Genomic DNA, 13,358 nt, shown 5'->3' with positions numbered 1-13,358 from the left:
CGTATAACCAAATCGACAAGCCCGTCAAAATCCTGCGGTTCCTCCTTAGCCAGTAGGTGCTCCTTGAGGACCGGTGACAGTCCATTTACAAAGGCGGCGCGGAGCGCAATGTTATTCCAGCCGGACCTCGCTGCCGCGATGCGGAAGTCGACTGCATACTCGGCTGCGCTACGGCGCCCCTGTCTCATCGACAGCAGCACGTTTGAAGCGGTCTCGCCTCTGTTGGGATGATCAAACACTTGTTTGAACTCCCGTACAAACCCAGTATAAGACGTTAGGAGCCGTGAGTTCTGCTCCCAAAGCGCCGTAGCCCATGCGCGTGCCTCTCCTCGAAGCAGATTAATAACATAAGCTACCCGGCTAGCGTCTGATGCGTACATGACGGGGCGCTGTGAAAAGACGAGCGGTACGGTTCCGGAGGGCTTATGTATGCTTCAGGGGATGGTAGGGGGGTTTGTTGAACGACCAGTGGTACGTCTGATTCAGGCCCAGGACCAGCCAGAGGAGGAGCTGCAGCAGCCCCCTGATCGTGCGCTTCCACCCTGGCGGCGAGAGCCTCCACTCTCCGATTAAGGAGGACATTCTGCTCGGTCACTAAATCCAACCGAGCCGTGAAGGCGGTTAAGATCTGCTGCAGCTCACTCAACACGCCTCCCGCTGACGCCTGCGCTCCTGGCTCTTCCATTGGCCGTTCACGCTCGAGCTGACGCCCCTCGGAATCCATGACGATTGGCCGAGAAATCCTGTTGGGAAGGTGTCGTAGCACGGACCCACAACAGGGGGCGCAAATGAACGGACAATGAGTAAGCCAAAAGGTAACAATTTAATGTTGTGACAATACACAACTAAATATACAGAAATTGCAAAGTCAATTAACACCAGGTGACGTGTGGGCAGGCTCGAAGATAGAAGACCCCGACGAGAGAGAGGCCGCGTCCCACACGGCCTCCACCACCAACGGTCTGAAGAACACCGGAGCCGCCAAGTCCCGAGTCCCCAGGTGACCTCTGTCTTCGGCTGTCGAACCTGGTACTGCTGGCAAAAGCAGAGACAAGATGAATGAGTGTAAGTCCTTACACTCAGTGGTCTATAGTCTGTACACAGTCAGGAGGAGGACCTCCACCTCCGAATCACACACTCGTACAGCTCCTTGTGTAACCACTTATCTGTAGCGCAGTCGTCGTCGTCACGCCACACGCCAATTCCCCAGATAAGGGCGAACACCACAGGATACCGGATGCAACAGAAGTTCAGAATCCACTCAATGATATGAGTCAGCAGAGAAGTTACCTCTCGGTAGACGATTTCTCGGCGGGGAGGTGGAGTTGCAGTCCGGCTTAAGTATTGGTGTAGATGAGTGACAGCTGGTGTGATGAGTGACAGCTGTCACTTCCTCTGGGTCTGGCGCCCTCTCGTGCTTGGAGCCCGCACTCCAAGCAGGGCGCCCTCTGGTGGTGGTGGGCCAGCAGTACCTCCTCTTCAGCGGCCCACACAACATATTTCTCGTTAGCCTTTACATAATATACGCCAAAGAGGTGATATTTACACACAAATGAAATGGAATTTGCAGCTAGCTACCAGCGTATGACGTCACCACACTTAACATCTGCTAAATGTCTTGTAAATGGCTTCAGAGGTGTTATTAGGTTCCAAAAACAGCATTTTCAGTTTTAGAAGTGTTTATTTCTTGCTAGCTTTTACAGAATGTATGAGAAACATATTATATAAACACATAAATGAAGCATTTTTAGAGAGACCTGCCACTGACGTCACTGTGCCACTTCGCCACTCAAAACAAAAAATGCAACAGACTGAAACAGAATGTGACTTTTTAACCACTTAAAATAGTTCAAGGTTAGCCATCTTTGAACTTGTCCAAGATCTGTGCCTGAAGAATGGTGAATGCGAAGACTCTGGCAGTAATAGGACTGGACTTATTCAGCTTGGGAGTCCGACGAGGGCGGTCGCATCTCCTCCACTCTCCCTTATCTCTCTGCTTTTAACCTTCAAGTCCCTACTTCACCAGACTTGTGAATTCCTCAAAACTATATTGGATTCTGGATCTATTGGACTACTATTGGATTAACCATGGAATTGATCAGCTGGTCTCTGAACGCTATTGACACCATTTTTTCTACAAGAAGGTCAGGACCGGGGGATCCTGCCTGCCCAGATGGAACGTATCCTGCGAGCTATGTCCTCGACTCCTGTAGTTCCTGGTGTGTGTCATGCTTGGCGCCTTTCTCTGTGGAGGACGTTGAGGACCTATCCATTTTTGGTCTTATGGTAGCAGGGCTGGTACTTTTTGGCTTATGTGCTGCCCTGATCTACCGGAAAATTGGCAAGACGGCGGCATCAAGAACCACGGGCCCTCGCTTGTCCGTCATGATTAACGAGGTCGGCAAGGCAGTGCATTTTCAGATTGCGTTGACTCTTGAACTCAGACGCAAATTGGATGACACCTTGGAGCTGATGCGTGCCTTGCAGTTGAAGGCTGGTGAATATTCTTAATTCATAATTGGGATTTGGCTGAGTGAGTGGAACTGTAAAAAGTGTTTTTCACTGCTCGGCCGCAACACTACAGGCATCAAGGTCAATTGCCCACTGTTTTCCTCCAGAGGAATTTATCCAGGCTCTGGTGAGATTATTTGGCTCCATTTTTATCTCAACCCACAAGGACAATAAACTGACTTACATATGGACCGAAGCATGCTCCAGCCTCTTTTCCTGCCCCTCCCTCCCTGCGGCAGGCCTCGTCCTCTCAAGCTGGCCTGGTGGCGCGACTTGACAGTTGCAGTGGCTACAACACACTCACATTGCCTCAATTGGGAAACGGACTGTTTCAAGTTTAGTGCAAATAAACAATGTCAAATGTATATGTGTTGTCCTAATTCTGATGTGTGCCATTATTACGGTAAACAAGTAATAATTGTAGATCAAGTGCTGTTGTATGTGGAATGTGAGTGCGGACATCTAGTTGTTGTAATGACAATGATAATAAAAATCTATCTATCTATCTTATGCTGACCACAGATGGACAGACGGAGGGACGCAAAGTCTTCGCAATGGCCATATTTGATGGCCATCGGGTAACAAAATAGTTCAGTTGAGGGCATAAACATGACATAATTCAGATTAGGAATGGATTTGCATTTTGGCAAATTTACCTCATTCCAGATTTTACCAATATGTGTATGTTTCTGTATATTCATACATAAGCAGTGTTTGGTGATTTGTTGTGTTGAGTCAGCTCTACACATCTCACCACCAGACTACACATTAACGCAACACCTTCTTTAAGATACTTATTCACACTCCACTAGATAAACCGTTTCTGGTTTCATAGATTGCTTCTGCGGCTGTTCTTTTTCCTTTTTCGTTCACTGTTTATTCAGACATTGCTTAGTTTTGTTATTACCCACATATTTTTTCCTAATTCTTGTTTCTATGTGTTCATCATTTCGTATGTTTTACATTGCGCAGAAAGTGGACACCACTGATCGGGCAGTGCTGGACATCATGACAAAGACGACGGAGTATCTTCAGCCTAATCCAGGTGACATAAATCAACTGTGCTACAGTATGTCATAATGTTACCGAAGTGTAGCCCTGCCAGGTCAGTTAAAAAAGAAAAAACAAACAGTATTTCTTTATCACGTGAAACATTACACGTTATAACTAGATCTTTTCATTTTTTACAAGTTGCAAACTTATCACACTATACCATGAAACCTTTGCATTATAATGGGATGTTTTCACCTTTTCGAGATACAAACTTATAACATGAAACTTTTCAGGTTATAATGAAATCTCTTTACTTTATATGTGACGCAAACTCAGCACGTTTACCATGAAACGTTTCATGGTATAACGAGATCTTTTTACTTTTTACAAGATGCAAACTTATCAAGCTACACCGTGAAACGTTTCACGTTATAATGAGATGTTTTCACTTTTTTGAGATACAAACATGATGATGTGAAAATATTCACATTATAATGAGATTGTTTCACTTTTTCGAGACACAAAAGTAATAATGATAAAAATTTCACATTATAATGTGATACTTACAAATGTGAAAATTAAAAATGTGAAACCTTTGAATTGATTAAAACAACAAAATCTTTTCTCTTTGCACCCTATAATGCCAAATGATGTGTAATTACGCACATGTTTGTGTCATAAAACCTCAGCATGTGTAACTGTGCACATATGGAGAGGCTGCAAGAAATATTTTTAATGTTTAAGCAGAAAAACTAAAAACTGTAGTTTATCCACGGATCACTGAGTCACAAAAACTCATATTCTAATTATGTGCAGGTGGACTGGCGACAGTCTATATACACAGCTGTGCACACAAAGGGAGACTGAGAAATATTGTTAATATTAAAGCAGGGCTAAATAAAAACTCCTCATAGCTCAATTTGTACGTGTGCAGTATGTGTGCACTATTACACATGATGGAGCATTACAGGGTTCAGAATGAAAATACTGAAACACTGATGAGTCTTTATTGAAGCTGACTTATCCAGCTGTGATTAGCAGCCACTGTCATTAGAAAACTTTTGGTCCTAACTGTCAGTGACGTAGTAACATTTTAACACAAAACCTTTATTTTTGTTCACTGGCGTGGCAGCACTACACTTCTGTAATAATATGACAAACTTCAAATTCTCCAACATTCAACAGTCCCATCCCGAACCTCAGAGTCAGAGATAACTAGGCTTTTATTTGTAGCAGATTTATATTTTAAAAAATTCCTTTATTTCAGATTGATCTTTTTTATATCCATATTTTATTTTAGTTTGAATTCTTCCTGCATTCTGGTTTGCTCATTTAATTTTTTTTTTTTTTTTTTTTTTTGCTAGTTGATCCTGTATATTGGTGTTTGATGTATAACCCCAATTCCAATGAAGTTGAGACGTTGTGTGAAATGTAAATAAAAACAGAATACAATAATTTGCAAATCCTCTTCAACCTATATTCAATTGAATACACCACAAAGACAAGGTATTTAATGTTCAAACTGATCAACTTTATTGTTTTTGTGCAAATATTTGCTCATTTTGAAATGGATGCCTGCAACACGTTTCAAAAAAGTTGGGACAGTGGTATGTTTACCACTGTGTTATATCACCTTTCCTTCTAACAACACTCAATAAGCGTTTGGGAACTGAGGACACTAATTGTGAGTATCATGTTTGTGTATAAAAGGAGCATCCCCAAAAGGCTCAGCTGTTCACAAGCAAAGATGGGGCGAGGATCACCACTTTGTGAACAACTGCATGAAAAAATAGTTCAACAGCTTAAGAACAATGTTTCTCAATGTTCAGTTGCAAGGAATTTAGGGATTTCATCATCTACAGTCCATAATATAATCAGAAGATTCAGAGAATCTGGAGAACTTTATACATGTAAGCGGCAAGGCTGAAAACTAACATTGAATGCCTGTGACCTTCAATCCCTCAGGCGGCACTGCATTAAAAATGACATCATTGTGTAAAGGATCTTAACGTGTGGGCTCAGGAATACTTCAGAAAACCATTGTCAGTTAACACAGTTCGTCGCTACATCACCATGTGCAAGTTAAAACTCTACCATGCAGAGTGAAAGCCATACATCAACAACATCCAGAAACAGGGCCGCCTTCTCTGGGCCTGAACTCATTTGAAATGGACAGACACAAAGTGGAAAGTGTGCTGTGGTCTGATGAGTCCACATTTCAAATTGTGTTTGGAAATCATGGATGTGGTGTCCTATAGACAAAAGAGGAACAAGACCATCCAGATTGTTTCCAGCGCAAAGTTCAAAAGCCAGAATCTGTGATGGTATGAGTGTGTGTTTGTGCCGATGGCATGGACAACTTACACATCTGTGATGGCACCATCAATGCTGAAAGGTACATCCAGGTTTTGGAGCAACACATGCTGCCATCCAAGCAATGTCTTTTTCAGGGACGTCCCTGCTTATTTCAGCAAGACAATGTCAAGCCACATTGTGCACGTGTTACAACAGCATGGCTTCATAGTAAAAGAGTGCGGGTACTAGACTGACCTGCCTGCAGTCCAGACCTGTCGCCCATTGAAAATGTGTGGCACATTACGAAGCACAAAATACGACAACGGAGACCCCGGACTGTTGAACAACTGAAGTCGTACATCAAGCAAGAATGGGAAAGAATTCCACCTACAAAGCTTCAACAATTAGTGTCCTCAGTTCCCAAATGCTTATTGAGTGTTGTTAGAAGGAAAGGTGATATAACACGGTGGTAAACATAACACTGTCCCAGCTTTTTTGAAATGTGTTGCAGGCACCCATTTCAAATTGAGCAAATATTTGCACAAAAACAATAAAGTTTATGAGTTGGAACATTAAATATCCTGTCTTTGTGGTGTATTCAATTGAATATAGGTTGAAGAGGATTTGTAAATCATTGTGTTCTGTTTTTATTTACATTTCCCATTTACACGTTCCCAACTTCATTGGAATTGGGGTTGTATATGTGTCTGTTTTTTCATTTTTACTGTATATTACACAATTAAATCATAATTACTCCACAGAAAAGTACTGTTAGCACTCACTTACACCACACCAGCCTCTGCCCTCATGATTTATGGGTGAATGTTTGAACAGTGATGGGTGTGCCTTCCCAGCCACCAATCTTGTTGACATTGACGCCACCTTGTGTAACATTTTAATTAATGGCATATCACCAGGAACAAAGATCACCATGTTGAAAATGACTCATCTCTCAATGACAAAGACTCTTTTTAAGAAATTGTAGAATCAGGATCCAAACCCAAATTCAACTGACTTTGGAGATGGCTGGAGCACAGTGACACCTGACCTCAAATGTCAATCACACCCTTTCCAAAAATAGTCAACAATTTGTTGAAACTGATGCATTTTGTAAATGGTATGAATTTATTTTAAGTATAGAATCAGTGTTTGATTCATACCAAAACTCCAAACATTTGTTCTGAGTGCCATCAACCACCTTATAAGTAGTTCGCTGCATTGTGAGTTTTTCTGTCTGCAGGGCAGACTCAGACCAACAAACCACGGAAATCGTATATATGCCATCCAAGGGGGTAAACAAAGGTTGAGAAATGAGAGTTAGGTTCACAAGTGCTTTTTCTTCACAGCTACCAGAGCTAAGATGAGCATGATGAACTCTGTGTCACGTATTCGTGGCCAGGAAAAAGGACCCGGATACACACAGACCGAGACCATCCTAGGAGAGACGATGCAGAGATTTGGCAGGGAGCTCGGAGAGGAGTCAAACTTTGGTAAGACACAAGTGACTCAGAGGAAACCATGCCTCAGGTCTGAGAAACAGAAACAATTTTTTTTCACGCTTCACAAGACAAAGTGGCGTGATTTTACCTCCTCAAAGACATGGCTACACAAAATGTATGAACTTGTTTTTACCCACGTAGGATGCCTGAGGTTTGCTCTGTCATTTATTTCACATCTGAAGGCATTAAAATTGCAAAAACAAAAGGTAAGCCTCCAAAATCATCGGTGTTCAAAGGTGACAGTGTTAAGCCGGACATTCATGACACTGAGACAATGCAATCATACCTTATCAATGGATCAGAGAAGCACGTTTCAGAAGAAACACAGTGAACACAGCAGAGCCTGAGGGAGGAAAAAATAAATATCTAACAAGGCCGTGTATTAATCAGTGCTCAAAATGTTACGGTGTGTACAAAAGATAATAAAGAATTATTTCCCACATTTGATTAGTTTACACATTATAGGTGTTTGTCATGTGCAAAAATGCCAAGTGTCCACAGAGACTTGAGATAGAAAATGACACCCTGAGTGATATATGTTAAAATTGGCTGTTTACATGTGGCTTATAACAAACGTAGAAATACATTTAGAGCACAAGTTAGAGTTTTTTGTTGTTGTTGCTCAGAGAAAAATGCATGTGAGCTCCCAAAGGTTTTTCAGTGCGTTGCCGAAAATATTTAAGTACCCGAATTGGCTGAAAAGTTCTGTTTCCTGTGCGATTATCTGAATAACAAGTAAGATACTTGAATAATATATCTGCTTAAAGAATTGAATGTTCTCTATCAGGCAGTGTCATCATGTTCCTGCATAGTCACCTTCCTTTTCCACATGCTTATTTAAATATTCTTTCAAATGCTCTTATTTGGTGTTGCAACAATTGAAACATGCATCTCCACCTCGAGTCTGGTGCATCATTCTGTTTGCGGTCTCAACAAAACACACGTTCGTAATGCAGGTGTTGCGCACACATTGCATTAGTGTGCACGTTTATGTATGATCTTGTTTAGCAATGCTTATAGGGCACCATGGTCTCGTTTGAACCCTGTGTGATAACGCAGGACTTGACCACTTATGGGGACCTGTGCTCCCGTTGCGCAATATATTATACCCACACAGATAAATGGTGTACTGTTTTGTTTTCGGCTGCAATCACCGAAGCAGTCGCGAAAAGGTTTTTTTTTCGGTTCCTAGTGGAGAAGAAAAGATGAGGCAGATGGGAGACGTCGTGCCGGTAAGTGTTAGACTACACAGCTAACCAGAGTAGCTCCGATCTCTCGCCTGCAAAACCACCTCGACACGATTGTGCTCCAAGTCATAAACAAACTGCAACACATGTCCACTTTCCCACCACATCGTCACTTTTTCTTTGCATTTTCAGTTTGTTTGCATGTAATTTGCCCAAAAACCCATTGAAAATGCTGTGGTTGGTCCCCTGGAAGTAGAGGAATTACATCATATTTTACCCCTTTAACGCCCGCCCTCAAATGAGATTGCAGTGCCCAATTGCATCATCGTGTAGTAGTGAGTGGCCTCTTTACTCAACAGGGAATACTTAACATTCATGTTGGAGGTTATGTCGCACGTTTTGTTTAGGCCTTGCTCTGCTTGATGCCGGAGAGGCCATGCGTGAGCTGGGGGAGGTTAAGGATGCTCTGGACATGGAGGTTAAGCAGAACTTCATCGATCCTTTGCAGAACCTGCATGAAAAAGATCTCAAGGAGATTCAGGTATGAGGACAGCGCTCACAGGCGGTATAAGAGAAGCAGTCATTCAGTTGTTAATCTGTTATTCTTCCTGGAATGCATTTGGACAGTCTTTGTGTTTTGTTTTGTTTTGTTTTGTTATCCTTAAGAAGGAACGATTCTGAAGCATCACAAATTGTCTGATCTACCGTTTTTCTTCTCTTGTGCAGCATCACCTGAAGAAAATGGAAGGTCGCCGCCTGGATTTTGATTATAAAAAGAAAAGGCAGGGAAAAGTGACAGATGACGAGATCAAACAAGCCCTGGAGAAATTTGATGACTCCAAAGACATTGCTGAGCAGAGCATGTTCAATCTACTGGAGAGCGACGTGAGACTTATTCTCCTCTCTGTCAATCAGGCTTAAATGTTCTGCTTATTTATTCGCCCATTTTGGAATGTGTGTGACTACACCCGTCACTTCCATTTCCATTGTCCTTTTTATTCACTTCAATAATTAGTTTACATCGCACTTTCAAAAATTTAAGTGCTTCATATTTTGAACAGCAGTTGTTTTACGAGGTCTGTCCATAAAGTATAGGTCCTTTTTATTTTTTTCAAAAACTATATGGATTTCATTCATATGTTTTTACATCAGACATGCTTGAACCCTCGTGCGCATGCATGAGTTTTTCCACGCCTGTCGGTGACGTCATTCGCCTGTGAGCACTCCTTGTGGGAGGAGTCGTCCAGCCCCTCGTCGGAATTCCTTTGTCTGAGAAGTTGCTGAGAGACTGGCGCTTTGTTTGATCAAAATTTTTTCTAAACCTGTGAGACACATCAAAGTGGACACGATTCGAAAAATTAAGCTGGTTTTCAATGAAAATTTTAACGGCTGATGAGAGATTTTGAGGTGACACTGTCGCTTTAAGGACTTCCCACGGTGCGAGACGTCGCGCTGCGCTCTCAGGCGGCGTCATCAGCCTGTTTCAAACTGAAAACCTCCACATTTCAGGCTCTATTGATCCAGGACGTCGTGAGAGAACAGAGAAGTTTCAGAAGAAGTCGGTTTCAGCATTTTATCCGGATATTCCACTGTTAAAGGAGATTTTTTTAATGAAAGACGTGCGGACGGGTCCGCGCGTCGGCTCGCAGCCGCCGCGACGCTCCACCACAGGAAAAACACCTCTGTTGGAAGCCTTAAGGACAAGTTGGAACATCTCCAGCTGATAAACAATTTCTCATATACTCACTCCACTGAAAGCCATCAAAAGCCGCCTGGATTTTACAAATGGTTATCAACACGGAGGTGTTTTTCCTGTGCCGCCGCTCCGCGCCGGCTGCGTCCCGATGCGCGGACCCGTCCGCACGTCTTTCATTAAAAAAATCTCCTTTAACAGTGGAATATCCGGATAAAATGCTGAAACCGACTTCTTCTGAAACTTCTCTGTTCTCTCACGACGTCCTGGATCAATAGAGCCTGAAATGTGGAGGTTTTCAGCTTGAAACAGGCTGATGACGCCGCCTGAGAGCGCAGCGCGACGTCTCGCACCGTGGGAAGTCCTTAAAGCAACAGTGTCACCTCAAAATCTCTCATCAGCCGTTAAAATTTTCACTGAAAACCAGCTTAATTTTTCGAACCATGTCCACTTCGATGTGTCTCACAGGTTTAGAAAAAAGTTTGATCAAACAAAGCGCCAGTCTCTCAGCAACTTCTCAGACAAAGGAATTCCGACGAGGGGCTGGACGACTCCTCCCACAAGGAGTGCTCACAGGCGAATGACGTCACCGACAGGCGTGGAAAAACTCACGCATGCGCACGAGGGTTCAAGCATGTCTGACGTAAAAACATATGAATGAAATCCATATAGTTTTTGAAAAAAATAAAAAGGACCTATACTTTATGGACAGCCCTCGTACATTATGGGTCAAATTCTCTAAATAGCAAAACTAAAAGTAATTTTATGTGCAAATCCTATTTTATAAATATGACTTTTCACAGATGACCAAGTAGACATCAGAATCACTGGAAGCCCTCTGTGTTCCTAGTTTAACACCTCTTACTGTCCTTCACTGATCTGTGATGACATTTTTTACCTTTGACACCTGCGTCTTCTTCTACAGGACTGTAGGTTTTGTGAATCTGAGTGCAGATTTCATTCACAATCCATTTTATGTTCTAATGCAGTGATTCTCAACCGGGGTGTCGCGGCACCCTAAGGTGCCGTGATCAATCGTCAGGGGTGCCGTGGGTATTTTTCATATTCGCGATTACCATGAATTATTTATTTTATCCATAAAGCATAAAACGACTCAGCCTCGCGTGCTGCAGCCTCGCTCTCATCTTAAGGCGGGACAATAACAAGGAGGCTGACGGCCGATTAAAACAGTGTCGTCTCCTTCAAAAGCCGTCTAAAATGCGGAGCTGTTGGTGTGTGTGTCAGTGCCTGTGTGTGTGCGCGCGCGCGGAGTTAACAAGCTGCAGACTGCAAGGGAGGGGTTGGGTGAGGGAGATTCCTGAATGCAGGCGCGACACGTTCAATGCGCAGCGAGCACGGAGCAGAGAGAGGATTTTAACCCAAGTGAACGTTAACAAAACGGAAACATGAAGCTGCCTTTACTTCTCTCTGAACTTTCTCTAAAGGTGTGATTCTGCCGTTACCGTCCTGTTCACACCATGTGTGCGTCGTATGCTGAATTTATGAGATCATGAGATGAAATAAATGGTCAAATATCTTTAAAAACATATTTAAAAAATGAGAATATATGAATGAACTGAGCCACAAAAAAAAAAAAACAATGTTCAGACGCAGAGATCACAAAAAGCAGGTGAGAACTCTGAACTTTAACAGCTGTTATTTTCCAAAGGTATTTATTTGTTCAATCTTGAGCTTAATGCAGTGTTTAACCACAAAACGTGACTGATGAGGAGAAACAATTTCAGAAATGCAACAGAAACAACCACAAATCAGAAAAAGTTGGGACTGTATGTAAAATGAAGATAAAAATAAAAATGTTGCACCATTCCCAGTTTCTCCACTCACAGAAGCCAAACGTTCTTCCAGAGTTGTGTAATTCTACTGCAATAGTAGAATATAAAGAAGGGGGAAAAAAAAGAAAAAAAATAGACAATATATTCGTCAATCGCAATTATTTGTCTGACAATTAATCGTCTCCAGAAATTCGTAATCGTGACAGCCCTACTTGAGATCAGAGCGCAAAATGCTTGAGGATTTTGGAAATGCGGTGTTTTCTGTATCGATTTTCTATTGCGATAATTGGGTTTTGCGCAAAACCAGAGGTAATAGCATTATAATATTATTTTGGTTGGTGGTGTGCCGCAGGATTTTGTAAATACAAAAAGGGTGCCGCGGCTCAAAAAAGGTTGAAAATCACTGTTCTAATGCATCCTATCAGATGTATTATATTTTAACAAAAGGCTTTGTGCTTCCCGCACAGATTGAACAGGTGAGTCAGCTTGCTTCTCTGGTCCAAGCCCAAGTGGAGTACCACAGCCGAGCTGCTGAGATCCTCACACAGCTGTCCAGTAAAATCGATGAACGGTCAGTTCTGACACACGCTGCCCTACATCAGTTACTGTGCACCTTTACAATAACTAGGTAATAGTACCCATGGTCATGAAGACGGTCAGTGCTGCAACAATCTGACATTTGACCACAGTGACCTTGACTTTCACCCAAATGATTGACCTCTAGCCAGTGTAATTCTGGGATTCACACGTGTTCTAAATTGGGGTGAAAATCATATTCCTTGACCTTGATATTTCCCCAAATTAATCCTTTAAGGACAATTCTGTGGTCAACCTTCACTTATGTACTAAGTTTAGTATAAATCAGCAAAAAGGACCTGAAAAGAGTATGTCAACCTACAGAAAGACAGACACAGCAATGGCCCCACTGACTGAAATTTGGCCCATTAGACCTTACCGGGCAATTGTGGAACCCACTTCTGTGTGTGTGCCAGGTTTGGTGCAAATCAGACTGAAATTTAGAATTTTTACCTTTGACCCTAATTACTTTGACACCAAATGGTTAACCACTGGTAAATTTATTTTCATTTCATTTTCATTTATTTATTTAAAAGGAACAACACATATTAATGAACACATAAAGTGTAAATATGTCAGATTATAGCCATGGGCTCATTTCCATCTGTAGTCCCTGACAGACTATAAGAATTAAACAATTTACAGAAAAAACACACAAAGATCACAGGAGCTTACAATACAACAGACTACATTACATAGGGGTCACCAACTACTACAACAAGACACCGACTAGAAAAAAGACAGGAAACAAAAGGACACTGACATGATCTGAGCATGAAGGTTAGCTTACACATATTCAGTCAGAGGACAC

The 13,358-nt window shown here is 42.3% G+C and overlaps 1 protein-coding gene across 4 annotated transcripts in view; it reads left to right on the top strand.

Annotated features, from left to right (window-relative positions):
• The window catches only part of sh3gl2a (SH3 domain containing GRB2 like 2a, endophilin A1), a 120,567-nt gene that overhangs the window by 94,974 nt on the left and 12,235 nt on the right, over window positions 1-13,358 (top strand). For all 4 annotated transcript variants that reach the window (XM_034187606.1, XM_034187604.1, XM_034187607.1 and 1 more), the window contains exons 3-7: window positions 3,484-3,556; window positions 7,146-7,289; window positions 8,893-9,026; window positions 9,212-9,370; window positions 12,439-12,542. In XM_034187606.1, the coding sequence (XP_034043497.1) occupies window positions 3,484-3,556; window positions 7,146-7,289; window positions 8,893-9,026; window positions 9,212-9,370; window positions 12,439-12,542 (614 nt within the window). The remainder of the gene's footprint in view (window positions 1-3,483; window positions 3,557-7,145; window positions 7,290-8,892; window positions 9,027-9,211; window positions 9,371-12,438; window positions 12,543-13,358) is intronic.

The sequence above is a fragment of the Thalassophryne amazonica genome, chromosome 15, assembly GCF_902500255.1.
Source record: "Thalassophryne amazonica chromosome 15, fThaAma1.1, whole genome shotgun sequence".
Taxonomy (NCBI): Eukaryota; Metazoa; Chordata; class Actinopteri; order Batrachoidiformes; family Batrachoididae; genus Thalassophryne; species Thalassophryne amazonica.
This window is presented reverse-complemented; position numbering and strand designations above follow the sequence as displayed.